The sequence below is a fragment of the Drosophila innubila genome (assembly GCF_004354385.1).
Source record: "Drosophila innubila isolate TH190305 chromosome 3R unlocalized genomic scaffold, UK_Dinn_1.0 2_E_3R, whole genome shotgun sequence".
Taxonomy (NCBI): Eukaryota; Metazoa; Arthropoda; class Insecta; order Diptera; family Drosophilidae; genus Drosophila; species Drosophila innubila.
The window spans coordinates 12,704,061-12,726,049 of record NW_022995380.1 but is presented as its reverse complement, the minus strand read 5'-3'; the positions used below and the strand labels follow the sequence as shown (position 1 = coordinate 12,726,049).

General features: G+C 38.3%; 1 protein-coding gene across 1 annotated transcript; it reads right to left on the bottom strand.

Moving 5' to 3' along the window:
* Positions 1 to 1,331: 1,331 nt before the first annotated feature.
* Positions 1,332 to 21,356, bottom strand: LOC117790874 (pair-rule protein odd-paired). Its single transcript, XM_034630480.1, has 3 exons — positions 20,238 to 21,356; positions 2,511 to 2,680; positions 1,332 to 2,405 (listed from the first exon to the last, which is right to left on the bottom strand). Exons 1-3 carry the CDS (start codon positions 21,340 to 21,342, stop codon positions 1,638 to 1,640), a joined length of 2,043 nt encoding a protein of 680 aa, XP_034486371.1. The 5' UTR covers positions 21,343 to 21,356; the 3' UTR covers positions 1,332 to 1,637.
* Positions 21,357 to 21,989: the final 633 nt, after the last annotated feature.

Here is a 21,989-nt window from a genome sequence, read left to right as displayed (position 1 = left end):
AACAATTTCACTTTACATCGCCCAGGAATACAATTTTTAGCAAACACGCATTAAAAAAGATACAAAATATAAATTCTAATAACTTACATTTAGCTTGATGTGTCTAAAATTTATCTGGTTATTTTAAAAAAGCTTTTGGCAATGTACAGTATTTTTTTGTTGAGTTCTAGACTGTTTATTTGCCTAATTTCTCTCAGTGTAAGCGCCTCTATGTTATGCTAATGTTGATTAACAGCGCTCGATAATTGCCACTGTAATGGTCGGCACTAAAACTTTTGATGCTTCGACCCACTGAAACCAGATACGCATATATAGTTTTGAAACCGCTGTGCGAATCGCGAAATCCCATCAAAACAAATCAACAAATAAAAAAATTTTATAAAAACTAAATATTCATGACGGAATTTGGTCAAATACCAACGAATAACAGACAAAGCTGAAGAGGAACGCTACAAACCTCTGTTAATTAACAAATCAAAATTGCAATTTCATTTGCATTTCAATTTATTATTTTATTAGTGTTATTTTATTAATGTTGACGTTTATCTAATTGATTTTATAACACAGCTCAGTGTAGGCGTACAGTGGTCTAAAAACGATTCCAAGGTCAACGAATAACTTTTAATTTTACCTAAAGACATCAAAATCTAAGCGGCATTTAATGGCATCAGCTATTTAGTTATTCTTAAATAACTTATGTATTTATGGCCGTAATGAAATGCTCTATGTTGTTTAATGATTAAGAAAATTAAAACAATTTTTTTTTATAGTTTTTCTTTATATTTATTTTTTGTGTGTTGTTGTTTGTTTCACGTTTTTATATTTATTTTGTGTACTTAAGCTTGGGGAATACTAAGGCCGAAAATGTACGTATATGTTTTGCTTTTCAATTAAACATTTTTTTACAGTGTATTTAATGCATGTTTTCACTTTTTTTTTACCTTTTTGTACTAGAAAGCAGTAGGAATTTTTTTTCCATATAAGATTTTGTGAGTGTGTGTGTTTGAAAAGCAACTTGAAAAATTTGCTATTACTTAATAGTTAAATAGTCAATATGCTTAAATAAAATTATAATAGATATATATAAATTTATGTATATTTAAATGTTATTTTATACATTTAGCTTAAATAATTTGAAATTTTTATAATTTACAAGAATATTTCATTTTTGCACCACACTTAAACAAAAGCAACTACAGAACTATTTTTCTTAATTGATTTAACATTTAATTAGCAAAAAATTAGTTAATTTCCATTGTTGTTTTTGTTTTTGTTTTTATTGTATATTATATTAAAATACATAATAATAATCATCATAATAGTAATAGATTTTAAAGTACTCTCAACTCAAAGATGAAATTTCTTTTTTTTTTTTTTTTTAATTTTAACTTGATTTTGTTTGTTTTTTTTTTTTGTTTACATTTAACAGCAATTTTTCAATTATCAGGTATAAAGTTTAAAGTGCTTTCTTCAACTTTCAGAAATATTTGGTTTTCACATTGGGCGACAAGCGCCAAATTCTGCAGACGCTGACAGCAGATCCAGTCCAGAGATGCCGTTGGCTCATCTGGCGGCACAGCGGTCGCCGCTGGTGTTGGGGGCAGCGGCGGCTCCTCGGGCCACCAGTTCTCCCAATCTCAATACGCTGTCGCTGCTCCCGGATGCATCAGATGGTGATGATGATGATGGTGGCCAAAGTGATTCAATGGATTCATTGCCTCCGCACTGCCAGCCGGCGCTGCCGTATGATACCAATCGCTGGGCGGATGATGCTGCGCCGCCGGATGGTAAAGCAAATGATGATTATGATGTCCGGTTACCGCCAGCATCGATGCCGAGGCAGCAGCCGCGCCCGGCGACACTGCCGAGGCAGAAGCAACTGCAGCTACCGCCGAGCTGCCTGCCACCTGCGGATGATGATGGTGATGATGATGATGCGATGGCGGTGGACCCAACGGTGGTGGCAGATACGCGGATGATGCCATCAGCTGCAACGCGGGCGATGATTTCGAATCCGCATGCAAGGACTGATGTGCGGCAAGTTGATGTTGCTGCTGTTGCTGTTGCTGCTGCTGTTGTTGCTGCTGTTGCTGCTGTTGTTGCTGCTGCTGTTGCTGCAACAGATGGGAGGCACTGCTGCTGACTGTGCTGCTGCTGCCACTGCTGGAGGCGCCCAGATGCACACTGTGCAATGGATTTGGCTCCGATTTGATAGAATGTGGGGAGGATTTAATGCCGCTGCCGCCGCTTAAGCTGCTGACGCCGCTGCTGCTGCCGGCGCTGCCATCCAAGCGGGTCGATGGCGGCGTCTGTGCTCCGCCGGTGACAATGCTCGAGCTGGAACTCTCCTCGCCCTCGCTGTCATAGCCATGCGACGGTGACTTCTCGTCAATGTTGCCATGCACCTGCGACGAGAGAAAAGCAAACAATAGAGAGAGAGAGAGAGAGTTAAAGAGAGTGCTCAAGTTTTTGGGGAAAGAAGAAGAGAGGGAAGAGGCTGTGGAACTCACCTTCATGTGCTTGCGCAGCGAGGAGGGATGCGTGTAGGATTTATCACAGCCATTGATGCGACAGTTGTAGGGCTTGTCCGAGGTGTGCACATGCGAGTGCTTTTTTCGGTCCGAAGAATTGGCGAAGCGTCGATCGCAGCCTTCGTGCTCGCACTTGAACGGTTTCTCGCCTGAAATTAGCCAAAAAAGACAAACGGAAAATCTTGGTTAGTTTTTGTAATTCTACTTCATATATAAAATATACACTTAGTTTGAAAGGGTATCACTAAACGTATATACATAATATCTTTAGGTGTTTCTTTTTTAACTACCACTACAACATCCCCCTTAGCTGTTTTTGTTGTTGGCGAGGGGAAAACAATAGATATGCCTCAGGCTCCCTCCGCTGAATGTGTCAGATCTTTGGGACCTGGGCCATAAATGACATTATTTATGTGCCACGCATAAAATATAAATATATACTCGTACAACTAACTAGAAGAGGGAGACTAGGGAGAGGCACCTATAAAAGACGCCCATTTATGAACTCCGAACCAAGACTCAATATCAATACAATTTAATAAAGGTGGGAAAAACGAGAAACGGCTGTCCAGCGTTTTTATTGAGAAAAATCATATAAATTATGCGGGATCATTGCATTGTTTGAAATCAAACAGCTAACCGAGGCCTCCGACACGCAACCTTCGACCTCTTCAATCCGAGCAAACAACAACAAATATTCACCTGTGCCTTTGCTCGCTGTTGTCCTTTTTGTCGGGACATGTGAAAAGTGAAAAACTAAACGGACAACGGGTCAAAATATGTGCATGCGTTGAATGTGCATGTTGCTGGAAAAAAAGGTCAAAAGGTTAACCTTTATTATACACAGGTTGTAACACCTAAACACAGACAGCAACAGGCCAAGGCTATGGCTTTGGATTGGGTGATATTTTATGGCTTATTAAAAAATTATCTGTCCATGTAACTTTTAGATGCAAACAGATAACATTTTAAATTATATTCAAAAACGAAAACATACATAATAATTCATATTTTATTGCTCCAATGTTAACCTATAATTTGGCAAATAATACACATGTGTTTTGATTCTTTTAGATAGAGATACATTAGCATTAATCTTAAACAGTTCTGAGAAATGTAAAAAGCAATAGTGAAAGGGATAATATTTTCAGAAATTTTATATAATTAGGTTTTCGGCAGAGAAAAAATGTTGGTTAATGAAAGAAATAGAAAACTTCCCTACAAATAAAATGAATAATAAAACAATAATATGTTGGAAAAATTCAATAAAGCAACAACTATTTATTCACTTCGACTATCATACAAAAAAGTGTTGAGTTAATTTTTCTCATTTATCTAATAGCCATAAGATGCATAATCTTCCCATAGTTAGATAACAAACAGGCATAGCAAGCGCCCACAACTCTGATCCATCAGTTTCAATAACATGAACATAAACTTGATTCAGGCTGAAGAGCAAATCCATTTAGCATATGGCATTTATATGCCAGCTAAGCGGCCATTATAAGTCTCGCCTTTTGACAATTGCAGCTAAGCGGCTCAGCTGGCAGCCCCAACTTCAACTGCAACTTCAACTGCAACTCCGGCGTCCCACACAGAAACCAACAACAAGAACAGCAACAACAACAACAACAATGACGCTGACGATGACAATAATCGAACATTTTCACACCTTGAGCTTAAAGTGGACATAGTTATGGTTTTGAAAGGGGCAGTCTGTGGAAAAGGGGGTGGGGGAAGGGGGAAGCAACGCTCGGGAGGAGTGTACACTGAAAAGCTGCATTATTATCTGTCCCTTTGGGGGCTTTGTGTATGCGCCATATAAAAAGACATCCAGCGGTGTTCTTTGGGATTTACTCTGTGCCACGTTCAACAAGTTTCCAGTTTTCTTTTTTGCTTTATGATTTCTTGTTGTTCATATTGTTGGTTTATTGTTTATTGTTTGACTCCCTTCCATGTAATTTAATACTAATTTATGTGCTTTATTACGCACATTTGCATAAACTTTAAGTTTGTCTTAAACTTAAAATGAGTTTTCGATTTTCAATGGCGTGTCGCATTGTTTTCCCCACAGCTATTGTTGTTGTTGTTTTCCTAATAATTTGTCAAAATTGAGCAGTCATAAATATGCGTATTAACCGAACAATCACTCTCCTCCAAACGCTTCAATTATTTTGACAGACCGAATCCACTGGAAATTGTTAAGAAACAAGCGCAACGAATGCATTTCGATGCGAACAACAAAGTATTATAGTTCATGGACAGCGGGATGGGGTGTGAATGTCAAGTGTCGGCCAAGAGTCGAATGTATTTAAATAGGCGTAAAAGGCGCCAATATAAAAGCTTAAATAGACCCAAAAAGATTTAAGCTGAAATCTAAAATAATTCAATCACGTTGGAAATAAAAATAAATTTCCCAATCTTATTCAATCAAATTATTAAACAATGTTCAATAAAAGTTACTAGAAAATAAATGATGCACAAAGATATTCATCCTGTTATTATTTCTACACTAAAAATCTCAAAAAGATTTTCCAGTTTACCCAAAAAACGACTTGAGAAACAATGAAACAATCGGCATTGTCACAAAGTATCACACTGATCTAACATAAATTTGACAGTCATCCAAAGCCAAAGAAATTGTTATCAGCATAAAATTATCCATGTTATTTTAAGCGATAATTACTTTAAATTGAAGAAGCAGCTGTTTATTCATGTATAACTCACGCTGTTCTTCTTACGGTTCAGGTTCTTATCAGCATTATCACTTGGAATGTGCATCGACTGATGCGACTGCTATTTTTTTATGACTTGCCTGGACACTCTAGGTACTAAGTATCGCATATATAAAGCATATGGGCAACTCCTGGTGTGCCTTGCGGTCGAAACGCAGCGGGGGAGTGTACGGCACGCGACTGCTAAAAGGGAAGGGTTTGTGTCCCAGCTAAATATATGCATAATTTTCACATTTTACAACGCGATGTGAATTTAAATATTTTATTGCTTTAAGTTTTAAACGACAGATACTGATAGAAATAGCGATGAAAGAAAGAAAGAAAGAAAGAAAGAAAGAAAGAGAGAGAGAGAAACCGCCCATTTATAAAATGTCAATTTCAGTGCAAAGATATTTCCACACTTTCAAAAGGATGTCCGGGGCTGAGCAGGCCGCCATGTAAATCCCATTTAGGCTCTGAGCATTGCCAAACTTATTTAAATATTTCAATAAAGTAAATCCCAAGTCTGTACATAAAAAAAAACCAGCAAATAAAAATGTGGAGAAAGAACTTTGAAATAGGCCAAGCGCCGAGAAGGCTATAGAAATCTGCTTTGCATATTTTCCCCCAGAAAGTGCCATTAACTGAGGCCCAAATTGTTAATTTCCTAGCGGAAAAAAACGTTTAATGTTGCTCAGGGAACGCGTGGAATTGGCACAGCCTCTGTCATGGCGTCCATGTCGTTTCGTCGTTCCGTCGTGTACAGCCGCGCGCTTTTTTGTTGCTTTTATGCCTTTGTTTTGGGGTTGGTTCAGTTTCGGGGGTTGGCATTGCTTTGTAATCTGTTTTGTGGGTGGCTTTAGCCAAGGAAATTCTATATATTGTGTATGTGTATATTAATATATAAAGTGGGCTATGTGCATGAAAAACATATCATATGTTCTAGCTTTTATATAACGGTAAAGCTGCCTGTCATTTGCAGACTCAGTCGTACGTCCGGACCGACGGTCTGAAACTCGGAACTCGAACTCAACTTCGGTACTGTGTCTAGGTCTTTTCAATGACTGTGTGTGTGTGTGTGCGTGTGTGAGTGTGTATATTGTGGATGTTTTACTTTTGGGGCGTTGTTTTCGGCTGTAAGCTTTGGGCGTTTTCGCATAGAAAAAAAATTGAATTTTGCTAAACGTCTCTTAAGTGTTTTTTTTTTTTTGTTTGTGGGGATGGATGGGGAAATTGTGGAAATGCCTACAATATGTTTTTCTTTGTTGGGCTGCTTTGAAGATATGCTGTGTGTTTTTGTGAGAGAATTTAAAAAGATAGACAAAATATATAAGCGATGAAATATGTCAATAAAATTTACCATGCCTAAATTAAGCAAATACAATGTTGTTCTTAAGATCTGTCACAAACTAACTGCACTTTGTTCCCAATTTATCGAAGCTATACTGAATTCTGTTAAATTTAAGAACAAAAATAAATTGAATCAACCTGAAACACCGCCCACCTGTCTGACAATGAGGAAGCAACAAGCTGTCTGTAGAATGTGCCTCATTTGGCTTTACTCACACACCTCCCCCTTTCCTCCTTACCCACGTTCGCAATGCAAATTAAGCATCATTGACAGTCGCTGATTAATTGAACCAGAATCAGGTTTTTTTATTTAATTTTCTGCCGGGCAGCCACAAAAGCTGAATAACAGCAACAAATGGGAGAAATGAAATAAAACATATTTACGCATCCACCGCCAGAGTTGCATATTAAATGCAACTGTCGAGAGCAGGTGAATTAATTAAAATGCCATAGACAGGTTCTCTTAACATTACGGTGGGATGTCAAATATAACATAGTTCTTTAAATATGCTGTTAAAAAAGAGGAGAATGAAAAGACTGAATGTAAGATATGCAGGTTTGTTAACAGTTAAGCATTATACTGTTAACACAAATCAAATTCTTCAATTATCCAATTGACTTAAAGCAACTGCTATTGGAAACAATTTGGCTTTTTTATGATTGTTAAAAAAAGTCAAAATAAATCAAACTTTAATTAAAGCATATTACTCAACAGCATTCTGTAAGCGCTAACAGACCGAATTCTGTGATTTGCTCTGTTAATGGAGCTGTTAAGTATGAATTGCCCGCTTAAAGAGCATCTCCTGTTTGCTAAATCGGTAGAGTGGGGTGCGAGAAAGAGAGAGGGAGAGAAGTAGCGAAGATAAGCGGCATCATCATCGCTCATGTGTCAACAACATGCAATGCGATATGATTATTATTATCTAACAATACAAAATAACAAAACAGCAGCTACTTTTTGCCTGCCTGTCTGTCTGTCTGTCCCCCTATTTTTATCTGTCTCACTCACTCACTCTATGGCTCACTCGCTCTAGGTTGTTGACACTCTTTTTAGGATTTGAAAAACCTCTGCTCTTTGTATCTGTTATTGTGTATACATTTTTATGTTTTTTTCCTGTCGCTTCTTCCTTTGCGTCTTTTGTTCTATGTAAAGCCGGAAAAAGCCAAACCCCGATTTCCTGGCGGTTTACATTTCAATGGGCAATTTTCTTCCCCTACTTTAGGATTGCTTTTTTTTCATTTTCTTTTTTTTCTATTTTGCGAATGTCTCTGTTTTGGTTTAGGGATAGTTAGGGGGCAGTGACTGTTGATGATGATACTTAGCAGTGCCGTTAAGTACTTTCAGGATGTGTCGTAGGGTTGCCAAACAGGTGCAGAAATTAACTCACGTGACAATATAAAATTATTTCGATGAGTAATTAGATGAAAGATGGTAAAAAGTTAGTGAAATATCAGTACAAAAGAAAACTAATGAGCCAAAATCATAGAGAAAAAAATTAAGTATTCGTGATCTTTAGAATGGATTTGTTAATAGAGTATAAAAAGTTCTTCCGAAATGATCTGTTCTCTCCCTGGAAATTTTTTTTGACTCTCTCCGACCTATATTCAATACAATACAACGCTCATTTTCCCACATAATTTTCCTCTCGAATTCTCAATTTTCGTTATGAATATTTATAACATTCGCCTGCATTTGATAACCATATTAATGACAGACGTCTCCCAAACTCAGCTCGCTCATTATTTATGCCTCATAATAATAATAATAAAATAATAATTTAAACGCAATGAATGCTGCTTGTCAACAGCAATAGCAAAATACAAAATCTCTTTGAGCCGGACTGCTGCTCATCATCATTATAATCATTATCATGCTCAGGAGTTGAATTTTGCACCCCTAAAAATGAAGTTACCTATATGCTGTTGGCCTGGCCTCGAAATACTCTTCAGCTTCGACTGCGGCTCTATTGTTTGTTTGTTTGACAAAAACCGTTGAGTGAATTGCGTAATGTCTGTCATGATTTATGATTTAAGCATCCCTCCCTGAAACCATCGCTGCCGCCGTTGACCCATCCTCATCCTCATCCTCTGAGTAACATCCTCACATAATTTTCGCTATTTGTTTGCAGCTTTGCCGTTTGCTGCTGCTGCTGTCAAGTGATACGTTAATAATTGACATTGGGGTCACTCGAGCCCGACTCTGCCTGTGGTTTATTGTAGCCAAATAGACGTAAATGGCAACTTTGTTTTTATTTTTTTTCGGTTCGCCCGAAACTGTGAAAACAAAACAAATTTTACAGTCGACTGAAGTTTTGGGTTTTGTCTAATTAGTGCGGCACGAGCAATGAAGAAATATCTTCAGCATAGTTTATAAATTGTATCTCAAGTTTGCAATTTCATTGAGTTCTTGAGGAGGTGTTAAAGGAACTGCTATTTGAGTTGAGTTTTATATGGCAATATTGAATTTCTTATATCATTTTACTAGTAAACAATGTTTGTATAAGTTGATTATGTAATTAATTTTGTAGTTTCATGTGAATAGTTAATTCCAATCTTGCAATTACAAAACCAGTTGGCAGTTCCCTTCTTTAAATTGCATTTTATTTCAATTTCCGTCGCAAAGAAATGTTTGCCTTTAAAACCTTGCCTTTGCTATAGTTTTGTCTTATAAACTTCAATAAATTGTGCTCAGCCGGAACCGCCGTACAACGTTGCGTATACACAATGCGCATTGCTCATATGTATGTTTGAGCCAGACAACTACAATGACTATTAGTAAAACAATGACAGGCAACAGCCTTGCTGTACATGACCAAACATGGGCCAGTTTGTCTGGTACTCTCAGTATATGTCTGTGTTTTTTTTTTTTTCATTTTCTCTGCTGTTTTTTCTTACAACGAACAAATTTTCGACAAGTTAGCCAGAGCAAGAGAACGCCTCGAACAGATTAGAGGTGTGTGTGCTACAAACAGATATCTAAATGTACACACACACATATGTATGGTATATATATGTATGCATATAGACATAAGTATTCAGACTGATACACACGAGTACTCGTACACGACTGCATTATGCATTCAAATTGCATTTTCAGTTGCCAGCTAAAGTTTTGCCCCCAAACCGCGCAGAGAGCACAGAGAAAGAGAGAGAGAGAGAGAGACTGAATGTCTGGCTGGGCGACTTGCAGACATGTAAATGCATTATATGTATTTATATCTATATCTGTATATAAGTAAATGTTTTTTTTCTTCTTTTTCTTTTTCTCATATGCATTCAGTGTGCAGTTATGTCTGCATCTGCATCTGTGTCTGGCAACCTTGTACCTTCTGCAGTACATATGCAAAATTTGTACCAAAAACTGTTTGGCTTGACAGCAAATTGTTGACATTAGCATTAAAAAACTTTGATGTCTTAGAAAAACAAGGCTGTTAATAACTTTTGAGGTTTATGCGTATAGCTTTTTATGAACCAAGCAAATTGTTGTTCAAGATACTTCAAGACACATACTTAAGTACATGATATGTCGTTATCCCAATTTCTTGTGCCTGAAGTAAATTCAGATTTATGATGATTATGGCAATTACAAACAACTTTTAAATGAATTTAAGACTTGGTTTACACGTGATCTTAGTATAATATGAAAACAACGCAGAGACAGTAGAAAATCGCTTAAATATGCGGTTAACTGCATCTGGCTATGCTAATTGATTAGCTATGTTGATTTGGCTGTGGCTTGGCATATGCCAACATTCGTGTTGCCTGCCTGCAACGCAAAAGATACAAAACAAGGCAAAGCAACTCAACAAATGCACTCGAATGACAAACGAAGCGTAGACAATAAGCAAAAGTAACACTAAGCCTATTGTCTGTGGCCCAAAGTGCATACAAACAAGGCGCGATAGAGACCGATGAGAGAAAGAGAGAAAGAGAGAAAGAGCGAAAGAGAAAGGGAGAGGGAGAGAGATGTGTAACCATAGTCCCAGTGGCATTCCTGCTCCCCAGACAGTTGACAAAGACAAGAAGACAAGACGCTAGGCAGGATTAGCCCAGTTCGAATGCGAGTTCAAATTCACAGGTAGACCGTGACAGCTGAAACACTCAAACAACACTCATGAATGAAATTTGCAACAATTTCAGCTACAGTTGCGCTTACTCCTTACATAGAAAATTCAAGTCGGCTTCCTCACAACACTCAAAGAGGTGTTGCTTTGTATATACTTATAGGTATATACCCCGACTTAGGAGTTCGAAGTGTATCTGATTCTTTTTCTCCTTTTTTTTGTTTTTTTTTTGCTTTTTAGCGCTCTTTAAGATTTTAATCTGAGCCGTTGTCTTGAGCCGCTTGTTTGTTGTTTTGCGTTGCAGCCAAGTAGAAAATCTCTTGGCTTGTTGCGAGTGTGAGAAATTAAAATGTCATCAAGATTGTCATCATTGGTTATTTGATGTGACAACTGGTGAAACTGTTTTTATTTTGGGATTCTCCTCCTTTCTCTCTCTCTCTCTCTGTGTTATGCTTATCGCAGTGTTCAAGTTTAAATGTTGTCAATTTTAACAAGATTCGACTTCCAGATAAGTATCTCAATGACATCAGCGATTGAATATTTGAAAGACTATGGATTTGGGAGTGTGCCAGATACTCTGAACGGAATTCCTATGATCCTTTAACGGGGAACCTCTAGAAAGGAGAGAAATAAATACTGGAAAATATTTAGAAATAAAAAATCAAATGTGTTATAGTTGATCCATTGTTGAGTTCTCAAAAACAGCTGTTAAAAAGTTTTGTAATGAATGAAGTAATAAAAAAATAATCATTGCTAGATAATATATTTATTGGAATTAAGTTGCAATTTTAGACTTTAAATTAACGCCAAGAATTTATGCGAAAAGAATGGAATGAAACACTTATTGCTGTAATTTTCACACACACTCACACCTTTTCCCGTGGGGTAGCTGTCAATATTGCTTAATGAACATATCAAAACATCACATAAAATTGCATTTATGTATGGTATGTTCCAGGGCAGAAAAATATCATTAAGTGGCAACAAATTTGGTCAACGCCTTCAGAACATATTGAAAGTATCGCATCTCCGAACGCCCCCAGAAAGTGTTACCTCAATGGCTCCGAGTCGACTTACAGTTGAATGCGCCCTGTGCCCAAAAACAGTTTGACTGAAATTTGAGCAGGCTGAGAAAAAAAGCATTGGCAGTTAGGACTGAGAAGGGAGAATGCGACGCATATCTGTCAGATACATGTACTACAGCCAAGCCATGCCGATTTGAGTTGAGCCGTCGGCAATGCGTCATAGCCAAATTGCTGGCGTTGGCCGTCTGTAATTTTAGCCAAACTGAGTGCCCGAGTGTCCGCCCGGCTGTCACAGCATTCACAGCATTCACAACATTTGACAGCCTCGTGTCAGACAAGATTTGTGTTTTGTTTTAGACTCGGCATATGGCAACCCGTTCTATTTATTTACATATACTAGAGTTTTGCCTCTAATTGCATTGACAATGTTTTTACAATAAATTGCGTGCCAGTTAGCTGCAGCTGAACCTATTTGGGTTAAAACAATCACAATTTATGCCTAAATAAACTTCAGAGGCGTTGGTGTGTTACAAATTTGTCAACGCGACCGACAAAGTACTCCAACTATTCAAAATTTCTGAGAAACACGAGTGTTTGAGTGTTCGAGTGTGTGAGTGTGTATTGTGTAGTGTAGTGTGTGCAATATGCAAAGTAAAGCGGATTTGACAAGCACGCTTATAGATTGCCGTATAACAAACTTATATGTAAATATATTCAAGCTGAAATTTCTGTGATTGATCGCCAATTTTGATATACTCTTCATTTTATAAAGACAAAGAACGAATTTGTTGTTTATTTTTATAATGCTAATATTAATTCAAATTTAATTTTATGATTTTCTTTATAAACTATTTACTATATTTTGATCACTACACACAAAATACTTAAAACATTTGGCATATTAATTGCCTAGGACAATTTATGAATTTGGAACCCCTAGTTAAGGTTTTAGATAACTTTTGGATAATAATTTACGAACCTAATTTTAATTTAACATTTATCGATATTTGATATATAGTATCTATGAGATATTTTGTAATTTGCAGCTGAGTTCTCTGCTTTGTGTATATAACCAATAACAAAGATGAACTTATCTAAATCAAAATTCATGTGTTTCTTGAATATCCTGCACTTTTTGTTATATTTAAGAAAATTTTCAGTATTTCCTGACATTCAGCTTAATTATTATAACACCTTTCAGAGCATACGCTGGTTTTGTAGCGTGTTGCCTCAATCTTTTTCTTTTTTTTTTGGGACTGTTTAACATTTTTTGTTCATGTGGTATGAATAATGATTTCATTTTTCCCATAAGCTAATTTATACAAGTGGATGTTGGGCATGTGGCGGTCGGTGGTGGGGGTCGGTGCTTGGTGCGCGATTTAGAGGATTAGTCAGGCTTGCTTTCATAATTCTCGAAAAGAGCAGTCCAGGCACAAGCACTACCTGTACCCTCTACCTGAGAATGTGTGAGAGTGTGTGTGTGTGTGTGTGTGCGTGTGTGTGTGTATCATATGCATGCAGATATAAAAAATATGCAAGATGACAGTTTAATTTTATGGTTTGTCTGCTGCTGATCAGTTCTTTATGCGTTGAAATTTTATTTTTATTTTTATATATTTTTTTTACTTTTTGCCCGCAATCTGGTCGTCTGCCCGAGTCTCAGCTTCTCTCCCAAACTTGCCCCACCGTCCGCCACCTACATAACTCCGTCGAATGTGGGGAATGCGCACACGCTGCTGGTTTGTGGCTACTTTTGACTGAGATATCTGCTCTTTTTTTATCTGTATTTGGTGGTTTTATGCTCCTTTTGGATCATCTAAGGAATTTAATTAATTTGAGCGCGACTTCTATGACAAATGGGCGTGGCTAAGCGGCAGTTATGCCGAAAAGCGCGCTTAGTATGCTCCAACAAATATTTCAAGAGTGTGCTAATAGTTGCTCGGGCAACAACAAAACAACGACAACAACAGCATGGACAACTACAATAAGAAGCAGCAGCAACAACAATGGCTGCCAGGCCAAAATAAGCCTCATTTATTAACTAGCCCCGTAGCCCACGTCACAATAAGCAGCTTAGCCACTCAACCATCATACAGGGTGCTACAAAAAGAGCTAGAGCAACAGAGAAAGAGAGAGAAAGAGAAAGACAGAGAGAGGGCGAAGGAGCAGGGGCAAACATTATGCAACAACTTAGACTGCGACGCGTTTATATCTTCTATTATACAAAATGGCTACTTAGCTAATAGACCAAAAAAGGGTTGACGAAATTTAACCCCCGCCGGGTTGTTATGCACTTCTAAATGAAATTATAATGCACAAATACATACACACACACACATGATAATGAAGTATGCCTCAATACATATAAAATTGTTTTGACATTTTTAAAAATGCGTGGAAATAGTTTAGGCATTATGGCCAACAACCCTCAACCATATACGTAAAGCGGAACGGCTGCACATGTCAGAGGGAGCAGGGAAATGTTCTATAAAGGGTGGTGCTAATTATAATGCATGCATTTTTTAGATTAATCAATATGCAGAAAAAGGAGGCTTTCATAATGATCAGAAAGATTTATAGGGCATTACCCTAAAGGTAGTGCAAGTAAAAGTATATATGTAACTCAATATATTAGGAGTATCGAAAAATGAGTTAAAATTAGTTTATTAATGTAAGATGATATATACTAACAAGTCTTAAGTTTAGTAAGCAAATTAAAAGGTAAAAATCATATTTTGTTTATTTGATGATATAATAATATATTTTTATTGCAACTTTTACTACTACTAGTACCAGCAATAGAATGTAATACTTTAAATGAAACTAAAGCTACACATTTCTAATAGAATGTTTAAAAAGTAGGACACAAAATACATTTGTAATTATCATCAAACTCTATTTTGCAAAAGTTATAAATCATTCACCTAAAGTTGCACAAGAAGAGAGAGAAATCATTTCGAGAATTTCTGTAGGAAGTCACAAAACTAAACCAATATCCAGTCGACTGTCAAATACTGCAGCCACAAATGAAATTTATATACTTTTTACTTTTCAACCGCAGGTCTCATAAATCTGCAGCATCGCAAGGCGTTGTCATAAAAATAACATTTGAATAATTCAATGAGTGGCCGAAACGAAACTCTTCCTCTGTTTCTTCCCATTCGTCCCGTTCCGGTCCATCGCTTGATAATCGAGTGTCATGTTAAAATTGGTCACATTTGGCACTTTTAATTGAGCGAAACGAATGCAAAACACGAAACGAGTATATGTATTCGCTTTTCAGAGGGATAAACCAAGTTACAAACAAGCCAATGACGAATTCTGTTGAAAAATGCATTCGTCATTAGCCAAAATTGTTGTGGAAATTCAGAGAGAGAGAGAGAGAGAGAGAGAAGGAAATAGAAATGCAATGGGTAAGAGTAAGAACGAAAGAGATCTAGGAGCGTAACTAATTGATTTTCAGAGTTTTAGAGAGCGTTGAAGTCAGCACGAGACGTTAGAGATCCTGCCAAGCACTGTTCATGACCACGGGACAGGAAAGGAGAGGAGAGGAAAGGAGCAAGGGCAGGTAGTGTATAGTTAATCAGTCCCCGGGGCACATTGCAGGTTTTTTTTGCCTTTGCATTGTTCGTATTCTCCTGGCCCCGAAAACAAATTCTGAGAAGTTGAACAGCAAACAGTCAACATTAAATGCGCAAAATATAAAAAGTTATTTTCGTTCAGTCCCACTGACAGTTTGTCTGTCTGTCGCACTGTTGTCGTTGTTTGTTGTTTGTTTGAAAATCGTTGAACCCGCAATAAAGTCATCAATCATTGACATTTGCAGCATTTGATATCTTGAACCGCTCGCTGGCTCTAGAATTTGAAAAATTATGCTCTTGGCGCCGACTAGCAAAAAGCGCTAACAGAACATTCGCTAAAAATTCTGTTAGCTAACATAGACAAAGACACTGCTACAGTGCTGTAAACTCAATAAATAAAGAGAGAGAGAGCTAGAGACTGGGAAGAGCATAAAATGTTTTATTTTTATTTTTTTTTGCCAGCTCTCAGAACAACTTCATAAAAGACTCATTAAAAAAGCACTTGAGCTCAATTAAATCGAGTGGCAGCATCAGGAAGCAAAGCTAATCAACGTTTACAAGGGTTCACAGGACTTCGTTAAATGAACGATATGCTGCACTTGCTTAGCTTGTGATGTGGAGTGGAGGAGGGGAGATGAGGGGCAACAGCATTGGGGCAACATAAACATAATGAGCTTGGGCAGCTTCAACTGCAAACTAACCACAAAGTTGTTGGCCATTTGGAGCAACTTCGTTGTAGGTGTTAATGAATAAAGTTGTTGATTGTGGTGGAGCAGCCACAGGAGTGCAACAAAAAACAGCAAAAAAAAAAACATACGCCAGTCAATGGCAGTGAGTAGGAAAGAGAGAAGTGAAAAGCATGTAAAAACCACACACAATGATAAACGCCATTCAGCCCCACACAGCACAGACACAAACACAGACACACACACAGGCAAAGCTGCTGGGCAAGGTGTCAACTGGAGGGAAAAGCAATAACAAAGCAGACAAACGTTGATTGTTCTGCTCTTGCTCTTTCTTCTGTTATTATGACTGTTGTTGTTGTTGTTGGAGTCTGGACATTGTGAGAGTGCAGAGAATGCAGATGGCGGACAAGTGACAAGTGCAAAGTTAACAGAGACCTCAAACTAGCAGCGACAAAAACTGCAAGCACAATGTTATTACATATAACCAAATGTTATCACTAGAGCTTTAATTGGATAGGCAGACTTTTGCAAGAAAGTAAAATAGGAGTAACACCAACATACTCCGAGTCCATTAAAATGAAAGTACCACATGTTATAGCTTGTTAGCAGCAACTAGCTTTCTAGTTTGCAGTGCTGCCAACCTGTTTGCAGCAAAAACATAAAATGTAATTACTGTGCACATAAAAACCGTCAAGCTATAGAGATGGAAAAGCAATAAACTGTACGCTCTAATGCTATTTATCATGACACGCATGCAATGAAGGATAATAAATATTTTAAAATAATAATATTCATAAAAAAAATATGGTATGTTTTTTTAATAAAAAACACTTTTCGCTAGATAATCTGTATATTCATTTGATATATATGTATGTATATAAAAAATACGCAAATTTATGATTATGCCAGAATATCCCAGCCGAAAAACAATCGAGCGCGCCATTGTAAAGAACGACTTGGAAATACCCTGCATATTATATTTAAATAAAGAGACTTTTTCGTTATGTTTGCCAATATATACATTTATCATTATTATATCCTTCTATCTATGACTACAGGGTATAAAAGCGAGGGGAGTAAGGCGATGAGAAAGAGGCGAATGCAGAGCTAAAATTAAAGCACAAGCAAAATGCGTAAAATATGCCAAGCAATATAAACGCCATTTTGTGGCCGTACGTGTTGCTGTTGTTGCTGCTGTTACTGTTGTTGTTGTTGTTGATATTGTTGTTGTTGTTGCTGCTGTCTAGCTCGCCTGCCTACCCTAGGCTGTTATCTCCTCTGTCTACGTGTATGTGTTTGTTTTGTTTTTGTTTGTATGCACAGCGCGCTTTTAATAAACGGAGGCTGTGTAAAAGACCAAACAAGGATAATACGCCCACGCTTACATCTCTCGCTCTCTCGTCGTCTCGCTCGCTCCCCCAACTGTTCGCTTGTTGGTTTGCTTGGGCTTTCACTTTGTGTTGTTGTTGCTGGCTTTTGTGTTTGCTTTATTAAAACGAGTGGCGCAATTTTAAAGCAATTATATTTGGGTTCGCCACACGGTTACCCCTCGATTTGCTCTGTTGCCTTTGCATCCTCCATCAAATCAGCAAGAAGAGCAACAACAATGCAATAAGTGTTTTTAATTGCTTGTTTAATTGTTTTTAATGTTAGAAATAGTCACATAAAAGTTCATGCTTTTTAATGAGCTTAACACGCATCCAGAATTTCTTTGCATGTTATTCCTCATTCAAACCATAAAAATCTCTCCTCGGTTTCCCCCAAAATTCATCCATTTATATTAGAGAGAGCGAGGGACAAAAATCATTTAAAACCCATTGATTCAAAGTTAGATTAATGTTCATCCATAGTGTTGACATTAAGCCTAAAAATGATGGAATGCAAAATTGGGAAAATGTGCGAATATATTGAACACATTGATTTTGTGAAAATAAAAAGAGTTAAAGTTATAAATTACCATGTCGCTTCAAATTCCAAATCTTGATAAAAAAAACTACCGTTAAGTTAGATCCATTATTTTTCCCTTAAACTAAAAATATCTAACTGAAATTCTTATATAAGCTTTGGCATTTATTGCACTAACAAAACTCAAGTATTCTCAAAACTTGTTAGCTAAGTTTTATAGTCTAATTAGATCCGCTTCGCCATTCGCTCGTCTAACCGGTAAAGTCCTAATAAAAAGAATAAGAAAAATAAATCAAATCCCCCTACACAAATGCAAATGAAAATTCAAAATTTAATGAGCTTGAAATTTCTACACAATTGAAATACAAATCATTTGATTTTTTGATTTTTCGTTGCGTTGTGTTTTGAATTAACAGACAAATTTCTTTTGCACGATCATTGAAAGGTAATTAAAATGTTTGATTCGATTTTGGACCATAGACGCCATTGAATGACGCACACAGATTGCGGGTATATATACATATGTTCCATAATGATCTTTTTCGATTCATTTTTTTCCATCATTTTTTTGACTAATTTCCATGATGATGTAGCAAAAAAGAATTGAGCACATGATTGGTTGGTGGGTTTTGAAGTGGCCGACGGAAGACACAACTTCATTAGAGTTGCGATGAATTGGGAGAGAGCAGAGAAGAACGGTCTTTAACCCAGAATAATTGCCACTTGACTTGCTCTCCCTCTCTTGCTCTCGCTCTCCAACTACCTAACACTCTCTCCCTCTCTGTTTGCCCTTACGCCCCTCATATAAATCAAAATTCAATCAGTAACGTTTTTGGGATCTGTTAACTGCCTGTCCTGGTGTTTGTTTTTATTGCATTGACACACACACACACACACACAACTCTATATGTGCGTGTGTGTGTGTGTGTGTTGACACGTGTCAAAACTTCCGTTTGTAATCGCACGGAAATACTTCCAGCCACTTCGTGCCCAGCACTCCAATTGCGCTTTCGAGATTTCAACTTTCCCAATCGAAAACTGGGGTAAAATCACAAAAATCAGCGCAATTCGCATTCAGAACGTCCCCTCTGGCCAATGGGCGAATTCTCTGTTTTTCTGAGTTTAGCTTTGGGTTTAGATTTAGGTTTGTTGTGTGTGACTCTGTAAATATTTTGGGCACTCGCCATGCTACATTTAACTTTTGATTTAGTTTATGCAAAAAGCGTTGATAAGTGCGCAAGTTATTTATGAGGCTGTTCCCTTTGCCGGAATGACATGTGTGGGGTGTTCTCAACTGAAACGGAGACACGTAAACAATTGTTCCACTCAGATGTGTAAGTGATAAGAAGACGTTTATTTTAAAGAGGTGTCAAGATAGAGACGCATAGAACTAGTATAAATGGAAAATTAAACGAAGAAATTTTTAAAACTTTAAAGCAGAATTATTACTCGAAAGCTTGAACAAATTTAGACCTGTCCGGTTTTCAAACTCTGCTAGATTTTTCGGGAATTAATTTTCTTTACCAGTTTTAATTTTATTTAGCAAAATTTGGCGGATTAAATTTACTGGTGAAACTAAATCCGATAAAGATATAAACGATCATTTTTGGATAATTGCACACAAAAGAAAATTTATTAAATAATGGGAAATAAAAAGAACAAAACGGAACAGATCAGTGAATATATTTAGAATTGTCCAGTAAAATAAAAAACTGAAGAAATATCTAATAAATTGCTTCTAATCTATAATAAGAGAATGCAAATACAATATATTGTAGCTTTTTAAGAATGGCCCTTATATTTTTTAAATAAAAGGTATATATGTTGAATCAAAACTCTACATTTTTTAACAATAATGTGATCTAGTTTATGATTTGCCAAAGTCTGATTTGTTTGGACGTATGAGTAAGAATGCTCCTAAAATATTATTCTTAATTTCTGACTTTAAAAATTTCATTTCATTTCATTCTTTGAGGAGTACCTCAAATTTTGACTTGAAACCTTGTGTAGCCTAGTTAGGATTATCCAGAATGCAGAGTTATGAAGTCAACGTTGAGAACACTGTTAGATCCTTTGGCTAAACCGTTGAAAAGTCGAAGTCAAGCCCCTGGACGACTTATCCCATCGGGAGAACAAAAATATTGTTGAAGGCAACAAGACACACTCTGAGGATTTGAGCGAAAGGCTTAAATTGAGAGTTTACAGGTGATGTGTGGATCGTAAAGGACTTAGGACTTAGCTGCAGGTAAAAGGAGGCGTGTTCCTGCACTGACGCCTTGTCGGGGATTTGCCCGATCACCGCCTGCTCGGAGCAAGGGGTTAAACCAAGGCAGATACAGACACATGTATGTGTTTCTGGTTACCCGTTATGTTGTACTTACCCGTGTGTGTGCGCTTGTGTATCTTGAGGTTCTCGCTGCGGGCAAACACCTTGCCACAGCCGGGATGGGGGCAGGCAAAGGGCTTCTCGCCGGTGTGCACGCGTATGTGGTTGACCAGCTTGTACTTGGCCTTGAAGGGTCGTCCGTTGCGCGAGCAGCCGACCCAGAAGCAGGCATGGGTGGTACACTCCGGTCCCCCCACATGCTCCACGGTCAGATGCGTGACAATCTCGTGCATGGAGTGAAAGATCTTGTTGCATGTCTTGCGACTGTTCGCCGACTGCGATTGCTGCTGCTGCAGCATTCCCGGCTGATCGGGATCTATCCAGAGGCACTGCATCTCCTGCTTAACGCTGGACGTCGCCGATGTCGGCTGGTGTCGCATATAGCGCAGAAAGGCGCCAGCTCCGGCCGGATGCATGGCGGACATGGCATGATGCGGATGGTGGGCATGGGCATGGGGATGGGGATGGGAGTGGGCATGAGCATGGGCGGCAGCGGCATGATGATGTGCCGCATGCACCGCCGACGGAAAGTTGCTGTGATGCGAAAGCTGATGCTGGGCATACGGATGCGTTGCATAGTCCGCCATCCGCATCTGATGCTGATGATGATGATGACTGTGAAACGGATGCTGGCCAAAGCTGCCAGTCAGCTCCGCGGCCGCCGCCTGCGCCGGAAAACTAGAGAACAGCATCGAATCCGCGCTGGCAGCCGTTGATCCCGTTGCCACCGTTGCTGCCGTTGCCGCCGCCGCTGCAGCTGCTCCGGCGTAGTCCGTGGCATCGCCGCGTCGACCTAGCAGAAAGTCACGTGAGGCGTAACTGTTGAAATGGCCGTAACCGGAATTTTGATATGCCGCCGCCGCTGCAATTGATGTGGAGTCCGCGCTGCCCTCCAGTTGTTGTTGTTGTTGCTGTTGCTGCTGCTGTTGTTGCTGCTGCTGTTGTTGTTGCTGTTGTTGCTGCTGCTGTTGTTGTTGCTGCTGCTGCATATCATGTTGCTGATTGTTGTTGCTGTTGTTGGTTGTGGTATTGGGCGACATGCGCAGCCCATAGCTGGCCAAATGATGCTGAGCGGGCTCAATGAATGCGTTCATCATCATTTTGGCTCGATAAGTTCACACTGACAATTGGCTTGAAGTTTCGTTAACAACACACTGACTTAATAACGTGGCTCAAACGCCCATCACAGCACCAAAAACACCGCACTTAAGCTAGCTTTGTATGTATGTATTTTGTATTTATCTTATATTTATTTTTCCAATTTCTGTATGTATTTCTTTCGCTTTAGCTTTCTGTATTTTGTGGCACTTGCAACGTATAAAAACACGCGCGCGATATTTGTTTTCTTATCTTTCTTATTTTTGTTTTTTTTTTTTTTGTTTGCTATTTAAAACTCGCGCATTGGCAACGCGAACACCGGGGAGCGTCTAAACGTCACAAGATTCGCAGCAGGACTGAATTGTAACGCAATGCTCAGAGTTCCATCGCGAACTGATTTTCACTGTTCGCGCACGTTGGGCTCTTCCATAAAACCAGTATACACACGCACACACGTACACGGGCAATCAACCACCAATCGAAGGCGTGTCCAAAGCATTCCATTTAACAGAACAGCGCAGTGTGAGTGCTAGAGCGAAAGAGAGAGCAGCATCAATGTGGTGGGTTTGGCACAGAATAACATAGGCAGGTGAGTTAACAGTTTCCCTTAGAATAAACAAATGTAAATAAATGCATTTATATGTATGCG